The sequence below is a fragment of the Phaenicophaeus curvirostris genome, chromosome 20, assembly GCF_032191515.1.
Source record: "Phaenicophaeus curvirostris isolate KB17595 chromosome 20, BPBGC_Pcur_1.0, whole genome shotgun sequence".
NCBI lineage: Eukaryota > Metazoa > Chordata > Aves > Cuculiformes > Cuculidae > Phaenicophaeus > Phaenicophaeus curvirostris.
The window spans coordinates 11,541,059-11,564,098 of NC_091411.1; the positions used below are offsets into that span (position 1 = coordinate 11,541,059).

Sequence of the window (23,040 nt, forward strand, 5' to 3'; positions counted from 1 at the left end):
AGAGCCCGCCGGCCGCCGAGAGAGAGCCCCGCCCCCGGCGGGGATAGGGACAGCTACCATAGAGACGGCGGCACAGACGCGCCCGTCGGGCGTCAGCTGCTGCCGCGGGGAGACCATCGAGATCGCGTGGCAGAGCGGCCTCCCCTCAGCGCGCAATGGCCTGGCCCCTCTGCCTGGATCCGTCGTTTGTCTCCGTTTTAAGCGTTAATTAGTAACTTCGTTATTACTAGCGCTGAGAGGATGATTTTAGCAGCCTTTCAGTACTGAAAAGGGCTCCAGGAAAGCTGGGGAGGGGCTCTTGATCAGGGAGGGCAGGGATAGGACGAGGGGGAACGGTTTTCAGTTGAAAGAGGGGAGATTGAGATGAGATCTTAGGCAGAAATGTTTTCCTGTGAGGGTGGGGAGGCCCTGGCCCAGGCTGCCCAGAGCAATGGTGGCTGCCCCATCCCTGGAGGTGTTCCAGGCCAGGCTGGATGGGGCTTGGAGCCTCTGATGCAGTGGGAGGTGTCCCTGCCCATGGCAGGGGTGGGACTGGATGGGCTTTGAGGTCCCTTCCAGCCCAAACCATTCCATGGTTCTATGAAGGGATCAGAGGCTGTCTCTGGCACACGCTGCTTGTCCCAGTGTCGCCTGCTTCAGAGCCAGCGTGGCTCAAAGGTGCTATTGGAGCACCTGGGTTTCTGCTTTGCCACAGGGAACGCCAGGGAAAAGCCCGGGAGCAGCACCTTGTTTTTCTCTGGTCACTTACTAAGTTGATCAAAACGTCTTTCTTAAGGCTGAGGCGGTGTAGAGTTGTGATCTGTAAGGAGAAAGCGTTCATCTGACAAGCAGAGGCTGCTGGCAGACCCTTCTGAAGGACAGAGAAAACGCGTTACTAAATGACGGCCACTTGAACACCATATTTTGGTTACAACATCTTGTTTACTCATCACAGCAAGCCAAATTAGTAAATACTAAGGTATGCACAGAATTATTCAACAGTGATTAGAGGAAAGGATATGATTGCTGAAACAATGTCTTGTTTGCATTCCATTTATTGTGTTATGACAGGATGAGTGTTTACATGTATGGATGGGGGGAGGAAACACCTCTAAAGTGAACATGTGCACAACATCAGTTTTTGTTCACGAAGCTTACCAAGACACTCTAGCCACTGAACAGAACATGCTGTTGGCCTGTCACACAACACAACTCGCTCTCTTGTTTACAAGCAGTACAACAGTAAACCAAAATAACTCGCAATCCTGCTCCCACAGAAGATGCACTCGAAAAGATCAGCCTCCGCTCCCCCTGAGACACAGGGAATACCTGTGCCTACACCTGTGAAAATCAGCTGAACAAAACAGAAGGAGTGATCTTTTAAAGTGTTATTGATGATAAGCACACACCTGAGAAAAACATTAACTGAATAAATTTAAACACAATTGAACCAAATCTGTCCCATAAATGCACAACACATTTATTTACTGAACTACAGGAATAACATCCCAATGTCAAAAAGGCTGGGGGGAGGAAAGTAAACTTTTTCCTTGTATTATGGCCTCTTCCAAGGATGAGGGAATTAAGTTACTAAGTCTGTAGACGCACCTGAAAAAATACATAAAAACCTGTACATATACCAAAGTTAACATCTGTAAATACAATAGGGGCAAGCGCAGGTACTAGCAGGCTTTTGAAAATCAGATGTTTAATTTTTATGCAATTGATAACAAAAAATTAATGGTACTCTGTGAAAAACAAGCAAACGAATCTGATAATGAGGTCAAGCAGGCTGTAAACAGTGACAGACTAATGAATGCAAACAGAAGACAGTGCTATAAAATGCAATTTTTTATTTTTTTTTTTTGCAAAATGCAGGCAGTTGCACCATACACAACTCCCAAGCCTTTTAACCTTTGCCTGTCATAACAATTATGGATGTAGTATTACTATAGTTACAAATCACCAAAAGAAAGGAAATTACCTGCTTTTAATATGAAGTAAATAGCAGAGACCGTGAAAGGTTGGGTCATATGCTTAAAGTACTGGATGAAGCAGGTGACTTCAGTTCAGTTAACACTGCTGCTTACTCTGGGGTGCCATTTCTGTCTTTCACAGGGACACCCTGGGACACTGGCTCGGCACGGACACCTCTCCAGTGATCCAACACTAACAGAGTCCTTCACAAGTCAACTGTCATTTTTGCAAGTTTCTAGAAGAACTCGGTACTAGTGGCGTGCTGAGCTTCTGAACACACTGCCTGCCTTTAGACCGCAAGGTTTTCAGGCAGACATATGCTGCTAACCACAAGGCCTGGGATGCACCTGGACCTGCAAATCCTGCTGCAATCCAATGAGTATGTACTTTAAGTGTGAATAATACTAGAGGAAGAGCTAAAAAAAAAATCCCTCATGAAACAAGGCTGTAAAAACTCTTCAATTATGGTTTCCCATAGATGAAGACAGTGATAACACTGGCAGAGCGGCCGATGCCGATTACAGATAACGACAGGAAACTGCACGGCAGGTATTGTACACACCTCACCCCCATGTACCTGAAAAATAAAGCCCCAAGCAATGGCTGGTGCACTCACAGACACAGGGAAGGAAAGTAAGTGAAACCTCTTAACTGACGTCAAACACTATTGCCTTGTATTTTAAAAACAGCCAAGTTAAGGAGCACACAGGTCAGAAAGAACTTTAAAACAGCATCTCTGACAGCTGAAAGAAGGCATACCTTTGTGATTCAGACAAGATTCAGAACTACTGCTTTCTGCTGATTGGAGAGAATTGAATGTAAGTACTGTTATCTCACAGCAACAACTGAACAGACCCTTTATTCGTATCACATTAAGTGGAAGGAACATACACCAGTGATAGACAGGTATGAGATAAAGACTGCGTTACAGAGTTTCGATGCTTGTGGTGAAACTGAAATGACCTTTGCCAAAGTACAAACACAGCTATGCAAACACAGATAGTTACGGTTTTACTGCATCACAGAATAAGAGTATGAGAGGACCTCTATGTCTAAGTCATTCCTAACAAGATATTAAGGATTGTTTCTCAAAATGAACAGAGAAACTGCTATTACCTAACAGCACACAGCTTAATTCTTCACATCAGTGTACACACCTAAGAGTTGTAAAAAATGAAGGCAAATGTTACAACTCAAATGGTACTAACTTAATAGGAATTAGTCAAATATGGGTGCAAAATACTGTGATGAGAGAAAAAAAGATCAGAAGACGTTTAGAAAAATTCAAAACTCATTCATAAAACCAAACGCAAGTCCTTCTGACGTGACTACCCAATTAAAAATGAACTTCAAGGGAATACTGTTTCGTCCTCTTTTACCAATTCTCTACTTGCAAGAGGCAATTTGAAACCTTCCTTGATTATTTTTTGTTTGTTGTGTGTTCTTAAATATCACAGACTGGAATATGAAAACTTGCCTTCCTTATGCTGAAAGATCCAGCAAAGCTTGGGCAAATAAGGAGATGATTTCACCATAAAGGGTACATGAACTGAGTAGAAATGACTGACTTGCTGAGTAAATACAAATATCCCTTTCCTGAGCTGTTACAGATCATCGCTCAGGCTTCAGCTTATTGCAATTTCAGTAATAGGTTGAAAATTGGCAGCGCCTGTCCTTGAAACAGAGGACTGCAAAACATAATTGGGGGTTGGGAAATCAGAATGCGTCTGGGATATTAGAAGAGAAGCATGAAATCATTTCCCACATTTTGCACTTTACATTCAACTAGTGAACACATTTTTTGCACTTACAGCAATAGCAACATGAATGCAGCAGGCAAGTTTGCTGCTCCAAGGCCTGTCTTTGACCACCAGTCACATATTTCTGCTTCTCTCTGAGGAACTGTACCTAGAATTTCACTAGGCAGGAGCTCTCCATGGAGCCTGGCTCCACAACCACCCATCAGTTAATCATAGTCTATTTTAACTTTTGTAATAGTGCTCAGGTTTGGTTTTTCGCTGCTGCTCCTTCCATGGACAGAAGTTAAATGCTTTTTAAGAGCAGACTTGTGTTTGAAGTCCATGTCGCAGCAGTGACACTTGTAGGGCCGGTCCCCGCTGTGGATGTTCAGGTGATCCTGCAGCGTGCTCTTGGCCGTGAAGGTCTTCAGACACACCATGCACTGGAAGGGGCGGATGCCCATGTGCCCCCGGATGTGCCTGTTGAGGTTCTTTTTTTGCGTAAATGTTTTGCCGCACTGCAAACACAAGAAGAGTTTGTGCATTTTTAGATGTCGGAGATAGTTCTCAAGATGCAGAAATCCCCTGGGGCACTTTGGACACTGATGCCGACACGAACTGCCAGAATCGTCCAGGCTTTGGAACCCATTCATCAGGCTTGAAGTTCCTTCCGGATTGTCGCTGACAAAAGCCTGGAAGTGAGTTCCTGACATTTCCGTATTTCTGCTTTCAACGGTAGAATTTATCAAGGAGTGTTGGGTTTCTGGGAAATATATATTTGTTTTAGAGGAAGTGCATGGCTGAGGAAAATGATCATTCTCTACGTTTGCTACACTCATGGAATCCATTCTAAAGATACAGATTTCATCGTCTTTGTATCCGATTTCAACTGTTGATATTTCTGGGGTTTTGGTGTCCTTTCTTTCCGAGACCAAACCTGGCCCTGCAGGTGGCGAGATGTCCCCCTTCTCCTGTTTCACAGGATACTCTACGTTCACAGGGCTGTCTTCAGAGATCTCAATTATTTCACAATCTTTATCTAAACTCTCATCGCTGTTTCTCAGCTCGGTGTCAGAGGAATGACACCTCTCCACAGCCTCATCGCCGTTCTCCATGGAAGCATCGATTTCCAGGTACTTCGACAGAGCCTCAGTACACTTCTCCACGATGTGCACCATCTGGAGATAACTGGCAGCTGTAAGGTACTTGAGCAGCTCCTTCTTTTTTACTTCCAGGGCCCCGGTGTAGCAGGACAGCAGGAGTTTCCTGCCCACCTCTGCGCTCTGCAGGATGGTGATCCGCACCTGCCGGGACTGGTTGAGCAGGAACTGGTCCCGCATGAAGGTGGAGCAGGCGGCAAAGATCACCTTGTGGCCCTGGAACTCGGTGTCGTTGATGTAGATGGAGACATCGCAGAAGAGGTTCTGCTGCCGTAGGAGGTTCATCTTCTGCAGCACGGCATCGCCCTGCTGCTCGAACTGGAAATGCAGCACCTCCGAGTCGGCGGCCATGGTGCTGCTCCCGCCACCGGACACCGACACCGGCACGGAAACCAGCACCGGACACCGGCACTGCCACCAGCACCAGCAGGGACACTGGCACCAGCACAGACACTGGCTGCAATACAGGCACTGACAGCAGGACCAGCACAGTCACCGGCTGCGATACCGGCACCTGCTCAGGCACTGGCACCGACACCAGTACCAGCACGGATACCGGTACCAGCACTGACACCGGCTCCGGTCCCAGCACGGATACCGGCACCAGCACGGACAGCAGCTCCGGTCCCAGCGCAGACACCAGTATCAGCACGGATACCGGTACCCACACAGACAGCAGCTCCAATCCCAGTCCCAGCACAGATACTGGCACCAGCACGGACAGCAGCTCCGGTCCCAGCACGGATACCGGTACCCACACGGACAGCAGCTCCAATCCCGGTCCCAGCACGGATACTGGACCCCAGACGGACACCGGCTCCGCTCCCAGCACCGATCCCGGTACCACCGATCCCGACACTGGCTCCAATCCCGGTCCCAGCACGGACACCGGCACCAGCAGGGCCTGTGGCTGCAAGGCCGGTCCCGCCGCAGTGGCCGCCGCGGCGCCGCCGGGCCCTGGGGCCGCACTCACCGGCCGGTGCCGTCCCCGGTGCCGCCCCCGGTGCCGCAGCGCCACGGAAGCGCCTCCCGCCCCTTCCGGCCCCGGCGCCGCCCCCCGCTCCCCGCGGGAAATGAGAGGCAGGCAGAGTTAGCAGCACGTTTATTGGAAGAGTTGGCACCGCCGCCCCCGTAAGGCCCCCGGGAGGGCGGCAGCCCCGGGGCTCCCCCCGGCCGCCCGCCTGCTTTGGTACGAACGCGTAGGACGGGGCTGGCGCCCGGTCGCTGAAGAGGTAGCTCTTGCTCCGTCGGGAGAGGCGTCCGCTCTGCCTTCTCGACCCGCACCGCCTCCCCCTTTGCCTTTAAAAACCGAGGTGGAACGCGACCTCGGCTTCTCGACGGTCTCGGTTCGCATCACGCTTCGATTCTCCCTCCTCGCTTTCTCTCCTCCCAGTGACTGCAGAACCCCACGCCGCTTTGAAGTGATGCGAATCGACCCCCGCACCATTAACAGATTCCAAAAGTTCAGCGGCAGTTATCCAAGTTCTGCCAAAAAAAAAAAAATCGGGGGAGAAAGAGACTGACGCTTCCATTTTACCAGTTACAAACTTTCAAAACCTGTCTTCTAAATGGAAAATAAATAAAGACTCATCCCTGATCTATGCAGGAGGCTGTGCGGCTGCTCCGTGTACTACACAAGCTACCACCACTCACGTGGTGAGCCTAAACCTCTGGCAAACCTAAAGCATTCTAAGAGTTTCTTCTACAGAAAATTAATTAATTAAATGCCAACATAAAAAAAAAATCCTAATGTATTAAAGGAGTTATTAAAATACTTTTGTAATAGACTTCAGTTGTTTTTCGGACACGCAAGAAGTTGTACAGCACATCAAGTTGTGGGACTATTCACTTACCAGCAAATCGAATTCTACACATGAACACACAGAGCATGATAACTGCCATAGTCCTCATCTGAACACGCAGCATCAGTAGCAACACCCAATGGATCTAGTTGTTCACTAATCGGAACACGGCAATGAAGACAACACTTTACATACATGGACAATTAAGTTCATCTTATTCTGTAATTGAGCTGCCTCTGTATATTCTGTTTATAATTCCTGCTCCATTTAAATCTGTAATTCAGAGAAGCAGCATTAGCCAGATTTTTCTCTTCTGACACCTCTCCTATATTCTTCACTTGTCTGTTCCATACAGGGGCAAATCTTAGCTGAACTCTGCCACCAGCGCTCTTTGCACCGTGCCATCAGCGCATTGCTTTCTTACATCTCCAGTGTTTCTGGAGTCATGCAGCTGTCTCCTGCATAAATCTTTTGGTCTGCACCCTTTTTTAGGGGCCAAAAGCACAGACATTCATAAAAAGTCACTTTTCGTCCAACAGATGTGTCCATTTTCACTGAAGAAGCAGTCTTCTGCATTTCTGCTCTTTCCTATTTATTTCTGCCATGGTCTCACCAAATCGCAAGCAGCCATTTAACCAAAAGGCTGGCAGTTGCAGCCTTCTCAGACACTGCCATCACCACAGCACAGGGCAAGATGAAAACCTATAAATCTTGACCAAATCATATTGTTGTTTCTTAGGAGACCACTTGTCTCTTCATATCGCCTTCAGGTCACCCACAGCTGCTTCAACAAGCTGTACTCTCCTTGCGGTAACATTACAGCTTCACGATTCCACACAACCAACCTTCCCAGACAGACAAAGCTTTCAATACTGCCCACCACTTTCTCTAGAATTTGTACAGTTTTATTCCTTTCTCTGGCAGGCTGTTTTCTTTACCATGTCCATATTCATCTGGTTAGATTCTTCACTAGTCCCTGAAAGCACGTTGACCTGGCTCTGCAAGCTCTTATTCTCCATGTCTACCTTCATTTTGACATCAGTACTACAACTTATTTCCATTCAGTGAATAGTACATTATCAAACTGTTTAAACAATACTGAAGATTCTGCCTGAAGACAGAATGAATGCATCAGATGCAACTGTCACGGTCGGTTTTAGCTCAAAACAAATCCAAAAGCAGGCGGCTTTAAGAGGAAAAACAGTTACTCTTCCTGTGCAAACCTCTTTTCTGCCCCAGGAACCTGAACAGTAATTTTTAGAAGTTCCAAACAGTTAAGATTTTAGGCCTAAATATATTTGCTACAACTTGAAAGATGTAATGCCCTGACTCTGTTTCATTGCTTACTTCATCGCTGTCCATGTAACAGTTCACGTAACAGTCAAGTACAGTAGTTTAACAACTCAATTGCAAAAACTGATTCACAGAATCACCTTGGTTTTCTACTTGAAAGTATGCGGATTTCTGAGAACGTTCTGTAACATTAACACTTTTTATCATCCATCAGTGTAATATCTGCATAAGGAAATCCTGGCTCCTACACACACGGATCTGAAGACCAACTTTTCATTATTACATACAAAACATTTTTTGCTCTAACACACCTTTGGTCATACCTGTTTAGCATTGTTAACCATACAATAGCAGCCTCTCACGCAAACACACACAAACAGTAGGTAGGAAGCATAATCTCAGCCTCACGGCAAACCTTGTGGTAAAGAGCTGCATTGAAATACGTATTCGAAACACAAACAGCAGTTCTCTGTTGAGGATCAGCCATTCGATTATTAGTCTATGCTACACTTCAATGTCATCCAAGTGCTGTTCTGCTGGGAATGGTGTTCCTCAGATAAATTAGTTTCTTTCAGCCTGATCGAGATGCGGATAATTCCACGGCACTTTTGAGGAGCAGTACAGAGTAATTTCAGAATCCCAACTAACATGCCATTCCCGCTACATTTGATGTTTAAGGCGGTATACAAGAGGTATTGCTGAGTACAGTCAATAGCTGATACATTAACCCATGGAAATTGTGCTACCTATACCTCATCCTGGGCTTTGTAAAACACCAATGGTCATGAACTATGCAGGTAATTTAAAAAAAAAATTCTTTCAGTGTCCAAAAAATCAAAAACCATAATGTTGTTAATGTTCTTATGTCAGGTATTTTTGATTCTTTTTTCAAGTTAACTGAAATGTGGCCTTTATCAGATATCAATGAGAGATATATAAGAACTAAGGGGGGGAGGGGTAAAAAAGAAAAAGAAAAGCATGAAGTTGTTATAAATTGCAGCTTTTAAAATGGATTCTTTTCACAGTGTCAAAAAGCAGTATTTCTTCACTCCAGCTTTGCTCTTAAGCCAACAACTGCTGTGGCTAATATGATGCAAAATTTGCAGAAGACAGGTGATAATTTTTAGTTTTGAAGCGTTTAGTTTGTCTCAGTTCATGTACTGGCAAAGGCCCTTTGAAAATCCTAGGTATGACAGCATAATACATAGGTCATACTTGCAGTCCAGGCACCAACCTCTCACATTCCAGAGCTGCAATTTGTTCTCATTGTGAGCAGTTCTATGCAACGATCAGCTAGCCCTGCCAAATCATTTAGGGTTTTATCTTTTTATAATGCATGTTGAGGTTAAAAACCCTGAGAGCTTTTAGGATAGCATTGACTGGCAGCACAAGTTTCTTGAAATAGTTTAGAAAGGGCAAAAAGTGACACAAAAAATACTTCATTTCAACTGTAGGGGTCGAGGGGTAATAGGAGAGAAGATAATGTTAAGAGGTAAGTTTAAATTTAACTACACGGAGTGCTTTCAGTTATCCAGTGCTTTAAAAAAAAAAAAAAAAAAATCAGGTTATCTCACAGACTTGTCCTCTTTGCTCTTTCCTCCACCTGCCCAGACACAGAGAGGCCTCTAACTGTGCAGCAGATGGTTTACTTGCAGCCCACAGCAACAGTCTTTCAAAAGTTGTTAGTCTTGAGTCTCCTAATCAGAGAGAAATGAAACAATTAACCCCATGATCCACAGTAGAGACACAGACAGAAACCTGAAGGAAGATTGCTATTCACAGAAAATATCAAGTAAGACTAAGAATGGTGGCTGAAGACCTGCCAGATTTTGCAATCCAACCCGCCATCCATCCATCCGTGGCCTTTCAGGGCATACCACTACTTTAGGTAAGAGCCCAAACCAACCGTCTGCTCCTCTCAGTCACGATCCCTACAAAGGGCCGTTTCTAATTGCTTCATTGACGCAGGTACTATCATTTCTGATGAGCAACTGAGCACAGCCTGAGGCAGCTTCCCTGCATCCAGTATCTGGCTTGCATCAACTTGCTGACAGACCTTACTGTCTGTAGCAGCGCTACATGTGAATGAATCAAAGTCCACTGTTATATCTTGAACGCTTCTTTCATTGGCATTGTCAAAACTATTTTTACCATGTAGCTGTTTAAGATGTTTCCTCAGAACGGGTTTATGGGCAAAAACCATGTCACAGTAGTTACACTTGTGGGGCTTGTCCCCACTGTGCAGGTTGAGATGGTCCTGTAAGGAACATTTCTGAGAAAACGTTTTCCCACAGATCTTACATTGGAACGGTTTGATGCCTGCGTGCACTCTCATGTGCCGGTGGAGGTTGCCCTTCTGAGTGAACGTCTTGCCACAGAGCAGACACATAAAGAGTTTATGCATCTTTAAGTGATTAGCATAGTTTTCCAGATGCCGAAATACTCTTGTGCACTTTGGGCACTGATGGTGCCACTGGAGACCTTTGTCTATTCCTCGGTTGTTAGGCCCAAACATATCTTTGGAGGCCAGGATGATGTTATCGCTGCCAGCGTACGACAGGGAATAGTTGTGGAGGTGGTTTTGCTCTATTTCACTTGCTCTGTTTTCAACAGTGGAGTTGATAAGGAAGTGTTGAGGCTCTGAGGAATGCAGTGCAGTTTGTTCAGAAGAAATAAACTGGTTCTGATCCTTTTTATTCCTAACTTCTGTTACCTCCCCAATGGACTCCACCTTGATGATTTGAATATCACTGTCCTCCATGTCCATGCTGTCTTCTGAAGGCTGAATACATGGTGAATCCTGCTGCAGAGAATCATCATCTCCTTGATGTTCCTTCGGCTCCGAGGAGTCACTTTGCTGTTCGCACTCCTTGCTCTCCAACGGCTGCTTCGGTTTTATGAACTTCCAGAGGGCCTGCGTACACCGTTCCACAATGTGGCTCATCTGCAGAAAGCTCGCGGCAGTCAGGTAGTTCACCAGCTCCATCTCGGGGAACTCCAGAACACCGCTGTAACAGGACAGAAGCAGCTGCCTCCCCACATCCGAACTCTGCAGTATGGAGATTTTTACATCTCTGGAGTCATTGAGCAAGAACTGATCTCGTAAAAAGGGAGAGCCAGCAGCAAACACAATCTTATGCCCGTGCACTTCAACGTCATCTATATGGACCACGACGTCACAAAACTTGTTTTCCTCCCTCAGTTTGCTCATCTTTTGTAACATTGAATCTCCATAATTGTCAAACTTGAAGTGAAGAATATCTGATCTTTCTGACATTTTGGCACACCTATGGAAAAGCAGTGGAAAAAAAACAAGTGAGAACTTCTCAGTTTTCTAGAATTCAAGCCACGAGTGTCTAAAGCAATAACATAAAAGTGTGTGTTTAGTCAGACGTTAGGAGTTATCCTAGGTAAATGCTCAAGTCCATTACAAGTAAAAAGTCAAAACCTGCAAGTTTATACCTCACATTACAGCATCTTTACATTCTTTTTAACTTAGTGCAGCCTGACTATAAAGTAGAGGTGATAGGGCAGAAATTCTCCTAAGCAGCATCCTAAAGAGTTAAGATATTTTCCATACTAGTTGTCTGGAACGTAAAGGGAAACCATGGTGGTATTTTGAGCAGATGTAGCTCCTGTTAAGCTTTGCTTCCACATTAACACACCTCAGAGATTGTCTTTACCAAATAATGACAATGTTCCTTTAGCTTTTGGTTCTTGAGTTCCTTTAATGTGTAAATAGCTTTCAGAATTAATTAAGAGGTGACACAAACATCCCTCTTAACCTTCTGCATCTCTCTGTACAGCCGCGAGTCTCTCAGCCATCCCGTCTTCAGTTGCTGCCTGACCCACCCCAATTTCTAGGGCAAGAAGCTTAATTGTATGAGGCAAGACCTTAGCAAGTACAAATGGCAGCAGCAGATCCTCATGAAGTATTCAGTGAATTTCAGGCTTTTTCAAACTGCTTCTTTTTGTGTTATTTCTTGGAAGTGCTGACAGAAGCCTCCTCGTGAACCTGCTGTTCCCACTCTGGGATAACACAGCACAGAGGCAGTTAAGGCGCCTGTTCCCCGGCAGCGCCACATCGTGCTGTTAGCCGGACTCAACTTTACCAACTGCATCCCCTGAGCGTTCCTCGAGCATCGAAACAGAAGGCGCTCGCCCCACCACGCGTTCAGTTCCCCCCGCAGTTCATCTCCCGGGGCAAAGCCCCCTGGAGCGGCCCCCGACCCCTCCTGCCCGGGGACGCGGCAGAACAAGCCCGACCTCGCGTTCCCCGACCCTCCGTCCTCCTCGCCCGGCGCCTCCCCGCAGGGCCGGTCGCGGGGCAACAGGTACCTGTAGCGCCGGGCCGCGTCTCCGCTCTGGGCCCCGCCTGCGTCCCCGTCCGGCGGGGGAGAGGCGCCGCGACCCGCGGGCCGGGCCCTGCCGCCCGCCGCGCCCCCGGGGCGGCCCCGCGCCGCGCCGCGGCCCCGTCCGGCCCTCCCCGCCCGGCGAACGCGGCCCGCGGCGGCGGGAGGGGCGGCGCGCTCGGGGCCGCGCTCGGGGCCGGCCCGCCGGGCCCTGCAGCCGCCGCCGCTGCCCAGCGCCGCGACTCGGAACCGCATCGTGCGCCCGCCGGAAGCGCCCGCCCCGCCGCCGGAAGTCGCCGCGCGCCCGGAAGCCGCGCCCCCTCCATGGTCACGTGGGGCGCGCGGCGGCCCAGGCCCAGGCCCGGCACCGGCGGCGCCGCGGTAGGTGGGCCCAGCCGGGGCCTCTCGCTCCGCCGCTACCGGGGCCGCGGCCCCCGCCCTCCCTCTCCCTGTGGGGCGGCGCACCCCGTCCCCTCCGCCCGTGGCCGTGCCGGGTCCCGGTCCCCGGCGCGGGCAGGGAGCGCCGAGCCCGCTCTGTGCTCGGTGGCCCTGGGGCGGCGGGGCGGGAGCTTTCGCCCGGCTCCCCTCGCTGCCCCGGCCCAGAAGCCGCTCGCGGTTCCCGGTAGATTCGGCTCCGTTTCACCTCCCCTCCCCGCGGGTGGTGCCTGTTGCTTCCCGGTGGATCCCAAAACGTGGCACTTGCCGTGTCCGGGCGCCTCTCCTCGGTTGGCGTCGGTGCTTCCCTCGGGTTCGTGCCTTCTGCTGGCGGGGACGCGCTCCCTCTGCTTAAAACGTCCCCGCAGGATCGTTTTTAAGGGCTGATCGTGTCTGTTAGGGAGGAGGATTAAGTGTAAACAAGCAGGTGCTGTGCTGGTTTAAAACCACTTATCGGACAAATTAACTGAAGTTTGAATTGTTAGAAGGAGGCTTTGTTGTTTTCATGCATAGTTTTGCCTGTCTAGGGCCTTTTGGGGAAAAGGAGAAGAAAAAAGTATACGGGAGGGGTTTGGAAGGAAGGGGAAAAAGACATAGAGAGAGAATAAAAATCGTGTTTACTTCTTAAATACAAATTGGAGATCAAGTACAGGTTACCTGTGTTGGCTTTAGTCTATATTCCCTATTTTATTCTCCTTAGTAAGTTGTTAAAGCACAGTTTGATTGGACCTCTGAGGTTGTTGTCTACTTTATTAGAAAATGCCTGGCTGTGTTGACTGCCCCATTGCTGATTAAATTACAGAAATGCTGTATTCTTTTTATAGACATCCAATTAACGTTAAAAGGTCAAGGACCTGAGCAAACGTAGTTTTGTGTACACAGTAAACAAATTAACAAATGGAGCTCGGTGTAGGGATTTCCTTTCATTTTCCAAATCCGGGCACAGACAGCTTTTAGCAGCATGCACCGTGGGCAACTCTCCTTTTTCGGTTCTTTCACAGCTTGTTTTAAAGTGCTGTGTTTGTCTGGCATGCGTAACTGTTTCTGTTTGAATCCCAGTGGGAGAGGAACTCCAGGAGTACCTAGAGCATCCTCTTCAGAGTTCGTTTAGCCCCTGACTGCGCTGCCTTTACCCCAGCCTGTTGTGTCCTGCATGGCCCTGCTCCTCAGTGCAGACAGCGCAGAGATGAGCCTGATGCTGGCGGAGCGTGGATGAACCGCCCGTTCACAGTTAGTTCATTCCAGCAACATTCTGCTGTTGGGTTTGTTGTGGCACTGTCAGCATTTCTTTTATAAACCGATGTTTCCCAGGACTTGCTGCGTGTTTCTGGGGCTGGAGAATTTGCTTATTACAAGATCTAAAAATCGGTGTTTTGTCCCCTGAGCAGAAGGTTCAAATTGGGATTAAAAGCAAAATTAATTTGGCAATAGCTGTGAATCTGTTCAGGATTATGAACAGAGATTGCATTGGCGTAACTCCTGTGTTTTGTCTGATTCCTGGTTCTGCCTGTGGTGGATTCACTCAGCTTCCTGAGATCTGCCCTTCTCTGCTCTCAAGAAGGGTGTGTGTGAAATTTGAGGCAGTGTCATCTCCTAATAAATATTGTTGTTTCTGGCTCTTGAACAGCCAGAATATCTGTGGCGTCAGTGTGTTTTAAAATAAACAGAAGAGTTAGTTTTGTAGTTGCTATATTTTTATTAATTACTCTCTTTAGCAATCTGAAACCTTTATTTTCACATGCAGCATCCCACAGGCTTTTTTGTTTGTTTTATTTTGAGAGCAAAGTTGCTTTTGAGAATGTTTTGCACAGGGAAGGTGGGTAAAGATCAAACGTGATTATGCAGGGTAATCATGTGGTGTGGAAGAAGCAAAACATTCCTAGGGACTGATCTTTCCCATATGTTTAATTTCCCAAAGGTGCCATAAAATACAGGCAGTGTGTGTGTATGTGCTCGGGAAATGCCAAACCACAGCTCCTTTCCCACTTGTCTGTCAGCATGGCATCACTTTTGCTCTTGAATTTCCTCTGCTGCTTGGACTGAACCCCTTGGCAGGGCTCCCAGTGACAGCATCATGCTGGGGCCTTCTCCAGGCTATTTCAAGAACCCCTGTGTGTTTGTAAAACACTAAATGTGTGCGGTTGAGTTGCAAAGGTAGTAGCATAGGTTTCAAAGAATGCAAAGAGTGAGGAATCCTAAGGAATGCTGGCTCATTTATCATACACAGCTTTGCAAAGTACACTGCAAAGCTTCAGAACTCTGCTGCAAATTCCACTTTGCATCCACACCAAGATACTGATGATGAAAACCAGGGAAGTGAAATCCATGTGTTTTAATCAAACCGTATTATTGTAAGTTATACATAAAGCTAGAGGAATAGAAATGGAGAATGTTTTCAGTGGATCATTTCGTATTGAGTCACTCACCTTGGTGTCTCATCTGTGTGCTACCTCCTTCTTTTCTGTGCTTTTTCAACATTATATTTAGTGGATTTAATGTTCTAGGCGATAGAGGGTATAGTTTTGTTTTGCATGCCAAGCTTTCTGACTTTGCTATTCATATTCAAGGCAGCTTCTTGAATTATAATACTCTTCAGTAGTTGAGTTAATATTGCTGTATTTTTCTGTCTGGTGCATTCTTCATCAGATAAACTGTAGCTTTGTGGAGTTGCTCTTGGAAGTGCAGCTGGAGTACAAAACCTGAGAAAGATAGGAATGGGGGGTAAATATCTCTCTTCTTCCCTAGTTTGCATGCCTTGTTCTCGTGCTTGCTCTTTACCTGGAAACCAAAAACTTGTTGTATTCCCCTCTAAGTTCAGTGCTAAGGGTGCTATATCTGCTGTTGACTTAAAGGTCGCTGCTGTTTTAAACAATTCAAGAAGTTCCCAGCTGAAACATTGTTTTTTCTGTTAACTCTCTGGCTTTTTGTGTGGCTGTGGATATTCCAAACACTGGAAAAAGGGCATCCTTTGCTTCACCTGTTGCATGTGTCTCAAGATGGCATTCAAGGCTCAGTCTCTTACAGTAATGTGAAATGGAAGGGTTTCTGGTTTCTTTTTTGATATACTGTTTGCTTTAAGCTCTTTTAAATTCGTTCTGGCAGTACTTACAAGGAAAATTACGACCACAAGTTGCAGGTCAGGTGCCAAATCCTTGGGAGAGGATAGGAAAGAAGAGGATAAATATTTTATAAAGCTGTGTAAATCAGCCTGGCCTTTGGCAGGTTTGCTTTCCAGGTGTTTGAGATTTTAGTATGAGTGGTGTCTTTGCTGTTCCTGTGCACATTATCTCTGATAGAGAGAGTAGGGTAGGTTTCTGTTTTAAAGATAAACGAGGACATTTTTAAGAAGATAGTTTGGGTCCTGAACTTGGGCTGTATGAGAACAGCAAGCACAGGGTAGAGGTGGATCAAAAGCAGAGACCCAAGAGCCAGAAGTGTTGCTGTTCTTATGTGGAGCTTTTTCCAGAGGACTTTTGTGGGAGGAGTGGCCAGGGTACCCCCTGAGTTACACAGGTGAGCAGAGAAATGAGCTGTCAAAAAGTTGCCTCTCAGGCTGTGTTTTACCCAGAGGCTTTGTCTCTCACAGAGGCACCTCCAGGCAAAGACTACATCGTTGTGGTGCAGTGTGTCAGGAGCTAAACTGCGCTTATGGTGAAGAAACCCGAAGTCTCTTTCCTTGTAAGGGGTGAGACGTTGGCTGCTTCGGAGAAATATTAAAACTTGAGATCTGCGCTTGGTAGGGTCTTTTCTCCTGCCTCTGAACGGTGAGGACAGAAAGCTTAATCTCTTAGATGAGCTGCAGGTATTACCAGAGAGCGCTGCCACCACTGCTGGTTGTTGCTTTGCAATTCCAGAGGAGATGTAAGCCCGACGTGTTCCATTACTCTGCCGCTCTTTGCCATGTGCTCTCCCAGGCTGACCCGTGTTTTAAGGACCCCACACCCTTTCCGTCAGTCCTTCTGCCATCGTGAGCTTTCAGATTTGGGTCAAGTGATCCATGCAGTAATCCGCATGGAGTGAAGTGATAGCAAGGAACAGAGGAAATAAAGTTCCTTGTTTGTTGATACGTCACTAATAAACAAAAGCTTACAGCAGTCTCCTGCATTGTCCCCTTTCCAGGGCAGTCTTGTGTAACTTCAGTGAGGTTGGGACCTTCTGCTGTTGCAATTCTGTGTTGTGAAACTACTGTAGGGGCTGGGTGAAGCCAGCTGTGCTCCGGGATCGAGTGTGATGTCTGTTTACACCACGCTGCTAAAAACAGGAGTACACAAAGCACAGCATCCTTATTCTTTAGGTGGATTTAATCTCAGTGCAAGGTGTCAGATTGAAAGACTGGAAATAGGTGAAATTAACACTTCAAGACAGATGCCTGACACCAAAATAAATTGCTAAATTGATCCTTGCCTAGATGATCTTTAGAACTGCTTGTGATCAAAGCCTGCTTTTCTTCTCATTCTGTCTTAGTGTGGAAGATGAGTTTGTGTTGTTTGAATGAAAAGAGTAAAGCCAGAAAGGTATTAAGTGTTTGAAGAGTATTTTTAGTCTGTGCTTCTATATATTTGATTTAGTCATTTTCAGATGATCTGTGTATTGCGTAGATGGTGTAATAAGGAACGTCTCTAGAAATGTTTTAGTATGAGTGATTTTAAACAAAAGCATCTTTAAAACCGAGAACCTTGCCCTGCCTTGAAGGTACATGTGAGTGATAGCAGATAGGCATGCACAGTGGATAAAACTTTATAAAATACCTAAATTTCTCAGCTGATAATTCTCATGGACAAGTCTGGGGACAAGTCTGTTTTTTGAAAAGGTTATGCAAATATCTTCCATGCTTTTGAAAACAAAACCAAATAATCATAGATATTTTGTTATTTGTGAGCAACACACAGCTGTTCTTCCTCTTGCGCGCAGCTTCAGTTGTCCAGGGAAACATTGCAGGGCCATGAAGCGACTCGGTCGGGAAAATAATCAGGTTAAAAATAAACCAGAGGAAAAAAAAAAATGTTATCCTCCTGGCAGATTTTCAAGTCATATTGGTGGCCATGAAGAGAAGGGCATTGATAGAAATAAAGGCTGAGTTTGCTATTTTTGGCGCATTGTTCTCAGTTCAGCGAGGAATGCGATGAGCTGTGCGTGTGGGTTTTGCCAGGTTGCTCGGTTGTTTGGCTGCTCTTTTGGAAGCCGAGTCGGGACAGAGCTCCAGCGAGTGAAAGGCATAACTTGGGCTTGAAAAGCACTTGGGTTGTGCTTGGGAGCGTGGAAGGACCCAAGCCGTTGTGATAAAGGGTGTATTTGAGTTTCTGGGAAACTTAATAACCCATTTTTATCTCGTCGGTCTGTTTCGAGCCACAGATTCTGAGAATCTGCTGGCGAGTTCAAGGTGTGCAGCTGAACTTCATCTTTTGTTCGTTTCTTCAAATGCCTCTCGGTGCCAGTTCCAGCTTTTTAAAATCCTATATTGGCTTTTATTCTCAGTACTGATCCAGCCTGTGCTGTTCTTCCTGCTTCTTGGAAATATTTTCTTTCATTGTTCCTCGCAGTAGAGAAGATTCAGCGTAGATTAATGAAATGTCATATGTCCCAAGGGTTTAGAGCACCTTTACCGCAAATATCAGATATTAAGTCTTGGTTTTGGGGGAAGAGAACGTGACCGCAGCATGCAGTGAGCTCAGGTGGCTGCAAAAGTAATTGTTGCCTGAATGTAGGTGGAGGCAGCGTTTTCTGAGGAAAGTAGATGGACTTCACAGTTCTGGCCTTGGTACAAGTCCTTTCTCGGCAGGCGTAGTGTATGTCCCAAGGGCTTGTTTTGTGCCTTGTGTAGAAAATTGTGTCTGACACAATCGTGAAATGCCGACCGCAAAAAGGTTTATTAACTTCCCTTTTGTGAGCCGTGGGAACCAGCGCCCTGAGAGCAGCGAGGTGCTGAGCACAGAGCAGGGCCGTGCGAGTGTGCTGGCTGAGGAGCTGTAACCTGGTTATACTGTCAGATGTGTTACTTCTTATAACTAGCCAGCAGGTGTCTGAAAAGAAGCGTTCAAGCGTTTTAGTATGAAGTTTTATATAAGTATTTTTATGATTTTTGTTTTTCAGGAGTTTATAACATATTTAATCTCATTCATGAATCGAACTTCCTTTTTAAGTCATGGATGACAAGGCTTCTGTTGGAAAAATCAGTGTCTCCTCAGACTCGGTATCCACTCTTAACAGTGAAGATTTTGTCTTGGTTTCCAGGCAAGGGGATGAAACACCATCTACAAATAATGGTAGTGATGATGAAAAAACAGGACTGAAGGTAAGAATCGATAACCTGAGTTTGTTCCCTGTTCTTCTAATCAAACTAACCATAGAGAGCTTAAAGAGGGACTTCCTTATTGTGGAAAACTTGACAGAAGGGAGAATTTATTCAAGAATCAATTGTGCCAGTAGTTTCTGCGTTACTATTGCTGGTATCAGAGGTGATAATTAGGTTTGAATAAGAGCACTCTCCATCACTCCCTGTGGGTCTTTTCCCACTTTGCCGAATCTTTCATGAAGTGCCTAGGATGAAGCAGACTGCCAAGAACTTGGAACTGTGATTTCATCCCAGCTTACAGATAGAAAGCAATGTTAACATACACTTGATTTGACCCTGTCTGTTAATTCAAACATACATTAAAGTTTTCCCCAATGTGAAATGTTCTCTTTAAGAAATGTAGAGTGTAGTTACAACTAACAACTTGATGTGAAGCTGTGAACACAAGCCAGTGCAGCAGGCTTATGTGAGTTGGAAGGGCATTGACATCTTCTCACTTCTAGAAGTGCTGTTCAAAAAAAGAGACCCTTGTCGTGCTCTCTTTCCTTTTTTTTTTTTTTAAAATATTTTTTTATTTTGGCTACTTAAAGAAAATCTCTCATCCCAGTTTGTATTTCAGCAGGCTTTAAGTAAAGTGACATGAGAGTGATAGTCGCTTCAAATTCCATCATTTTAATGTGTTCAAAACCAGATCTTCGCGGAAGTGAGTCAAGTTTGTGTGCTCTCTGTGGGAGATGGAAAGAGATATTCCACCACTGAAGAGTCTGAAGTCTGCAGTCACATCTATGTTTTCAAATTAAGGACTTAAAAGATGATAAGAACTCAAGTATTCTGCCTGTTCCTCTGTTCTTTAGCAGCAGTTGTAACAGACTTGATTGAACGTTTCTTGATGCTTTTGCTCATCTTCCTTTTACTTTCCAACTGCTTATGTTGTTTTTCTTGCATTCCTTTGAGTCCTGGACAAGACACTGTTCTCGTGGCTATTTTCTTTTACATAGGACTTCAAGCAGTTAGGAATCTCAAGATCTTACTTATGCTTAATTTGGCAAAAATGTTCCCTTCTATTTTATTGCTGTTGCAGAAGATTGCTGCTTCCTGTCATTGGGTAGTCTGAAAAAAATTGAAGTTTCCCTGAGTAATCAGGCTGGTGATCTCTGAAACCCACTGGAACTGTTACCTCATGCTTGTCTTTAGAGGCTGCAAATTCCAGCAGCTGTAAATGCTTAAGAATTCAGGATGGTCTGCATTGTGGTGCTTACCTTGAGGGTGCTGATGTGGCATCACCTGTAGTTACCTCCCAAAATTGTGATGTATCATCTTGGACCCCAGGAGGCAGATACAGTCAACCAGATTTTCCATTCCATTCTGTTGTTCCCAAAGAAAATTGGGAAACATGAAATGCCATAATCTACAACACTTATTGCTCCACATGGGAGCTGTTTCTATTGCTGGCCTAAGGACTGCCCTGTGTTTGTGTGATGTGCTGTGTCTTGTGTAGTACAAAGACGATGAGGAGAAGTGTGTATAAAGTCGTCTTCATAAAGCTTGATGGTATTTCAGAGAAAAATATCCTTAAGCCATTTCAGACTGACTCCTGAAACTTCTTTCTTAAATATTCCTCCTGATTTTTTCTCCCGAAGTGGTTTATAAAACGCTGGCTGCAGGGATGCTGCTCCCCTTCATGAGGAAAGGGGAACATTACCTCCTGATCCTCCACAACTGTAAAATAAAGTTACGCTGTCCATTGTTTGGCACTGGATGTCACAGAGCTTTGCAGGTCTTTAAGATAAGCTGCTTTATGAAGTTGGTGCCAAGACTGGGCACAATCCTTGAACAAGGCGATTCACCTTGAGCCTTTCAGTGTTCTGGCGTTTGGTAGTTTGTGCTGTTTGGTTACAGGCTGCGATCGGAACAATTAATGGAAACTTTACACCTCAGATAAGCAGTCGGTGCGCAGTCTGAATTCTCCCATACACGCATCTTCCAGTTAACCTCCTTCATTCTGCTTATGGAGGTGGAAACGTTTGACAGAAAAAATGGGAAGACTGTTCTTAGGGATAGAAATTGTCTTTGGGTTTTGTTCTACAAGAAAAAAGAGATACTCCCCTAACATATGGCTTTGCTCTAATCTTTTCTTTCAGCTTGCAAGTAGCCATTCAGTAGCCATTTTTACTGTGTATTTATCTGTGTGCACAGATAAGAGGAGTTGTGGAGGTTGTTGGAGGTACGTTGAAAGTACTGTCACCATGGTATCTAGAAGTGTCTCAGTAGTGTACGGAAAATGGATGTTAATGGTGCACCATGAGAGCAGAGGCTCTGTATTTCAGAGGAGCAAATGGGGAGATGAGGTTTTTCAGGGAGAAACAGTTGCTTTGGTATTTATAACTAAGTTAATTTGTATATGTCAGAACCCATTTGCTTTGATGTGTCCACTACAAAAAGCAGAAAAGAAGTTCAGTTTCAAATTTGAGCAGGTGTCTGGCGTTCTGTTTCTTTAGAAGAGCATTTTGAGGATTGTCTGTTTGCAAAGTGCAGTCTGAGCGTGGTGCTAGAGTTTAGGCTTACGTATGCTGAATGGGGTAGACTGAGAAATTTGTACCTCAGATCTAAGGCTCACTTCAGGTGTGTGAGTAAGCCGTAGTTTTAAGGAATAGTGCTCTTCTAGGGTAAAAGATACTTGCTCTGCCTTGTAGAATCCTTTTTTGAGAACAACTCTGATTCGTGTTTTACCTGTCACTACTGGTTTTAGGAACTTCTATTTTCAAGATCACGTTTTATGAGCAGTATCTAGATATAAGTTATTGATGCTGATTATTTTCCCAAATACAGTAGATGACCTTTCTGTCTTTTCTGGCTTGTAATCCTAATGCAATAGAATTTTTTTCATGTGCATTTCATGTTAATACCATTACAACACTTAATTCCTACTGGATGTACATTCCTCACCTTCCTTTCCCAAACTGTTCAATCAATGTGAGCAAAAGCACATGCGATGCAGGTTTTTGCCAGCATGAATTTGAACTGCAAGTTTTGTAGAAAACTAATCCTGTAAACTAGGAGTTACTTTAGGTATAGGCTTCAACGGGGCTAGTAGGATATCATGATTGATTCATTCTGTTTTGTTGCAAAACATATAAACTGCGTACAATAAAGTAACATGGTGCGTGTTCCATCATCATCACCATCTCTCTGACGAATGCCTGCGAAGGCCTGAGTAGTAAACTTGATTACGTAGAGGGATTTTGCCTTGTGCAAGCTTTTTCTTTGCTTTTGTGGTGAATCATGGAAATGAATACCAACATTATGGGGAGGAAAATGCAAATCTGTGGATTTCTATAACCAGTTACAGGCTACTGATCTGTCTGCGGATGTGCAGCTGAATAAAGTGGTTCCGCTGTCCTGCTCCTGTCGGATGATCCCAAATTGCATGTGGATGTATTTTAATTCATACTAAAAAATTACATTCTATCTGAGCATGAGGTTGAAGAGCATAAACATCTCTGGATTTTTTTGTTGTTGTTTCGTTTCTGTAGTAATACAGCCACTGGGTTGTTATTTTTTTGTCCCTCCTGCCTCTGGGATCTTGTGTGCTCGCTGTTTTTTCTCATTACTTGTGAATTTCACTTTTTTCCTACTTTCTTCTGAAGAACCAGTACCTGAGACTTCTTCTCTTGAAGTAATTGTGCTCTGCTTTACTGTAGAGTAAGTCAGAAGTTTCTGGTTTGTTACTATTCTTGTACATTCAATAGTTATTTTTCACCAGAAAGCTAATATGCTGTGTACGCCTTTAATGCAGTGTAGACAGAGGCTGCGGGTACAGGTCATTATTGGGAGGGTGTGGGTCTGAGTGTGAAAGAGAAGGCAGTAAGCAAACATCATGTTTCTTCCTTTTCCCACTGAACGGAGAAGCTCGTCTTTGGGGATGCGATCGAAATGGATGTATATCTGAGTTCTGACTTGGCTGGGAAACCTCTAATCTCACTGCAGTTATTCCTGAGACCGCCTGGTGGA

General features: G+C 45.4%; 3 protein-coding genes across 5 annotated transcripts in view; 1 reads left to right on the forward strand and 2 right to left on the reverse strand.

Annotated features, from left to right (window-relative positions):
- Positions 1–985: 985 nt before the first annotated feature.
- Positions 986–5,274, reverse strand: ZBTB6 (zinc finger and BTB domain containing 6). The gene has a single exon (XM_069873593.1). The coding sequence runs from the start codon at positions 5,204–5,206 to the stop codon at positions 3,923–3,925; it is 1,284 nt and encodes a 427-aa protein (XP_069729694.1). The 5' UTR covers positions 5,207–5,274; the 3' UTR covers positions 986–3,922.
- A 668-nt stretch (positions 5,275–5,942) lies between these two features.
- ZBTB26 (zinc finger and BTB domain containing 26) lies at positions 5,943–12,413 on the reverse strand. The gene is given in 3 exon segments (XM_069873592.1): positions 5,943–9,935; positions 9,938–11,237; positions 12,289–12,413. Coding segments are annotated over 2 exon segments (1,344 nt in total). The 5' UTR covers positions 11,228–11,237; positions 12,289–12,413; the 3' UTR covers positions 5,943–9,881.
- Positions 12,414–12,614: 201 nt separating this feature from the next.
- RABGAP1 (RAB GTPase activating protein 1) overlaps positions 12,615–23,040 on the forward strand; it is a 67,223-nt gene continuing 56,797 nt past the window's right edge. For 2 of the 3 annotated variants that reach the window (XM_069873542.1, XM_069873543.1), the window contains exons 1-2: positions 12,615–12,687; positions 18,828–19,029. In XM_069873542.1, coding sequence (XP_069729643.1) covers positions 18,880–19,029 — 150 coding nt within the window. In that variant the 5' untranslated portion in view covers positions 12,615–12,687; positions 18,828–18,879. The remainder of the gene's footprint in view (positions 12,688–18,827; positions 19,030–23,040) is intronic. The other variant, XM_069873544.1, reaches the window with a different exon arrangement.

Excerpts from the sequence above, each read along its gene's own strand:
- ZBTB6 (XM_069873593.1), bottom strand. The coding sequence starts at position 5,206 with ATGGCCGCCGACTCGGAGGTGCTGCATTTCCAGTTCGAGCAGCAGGGC.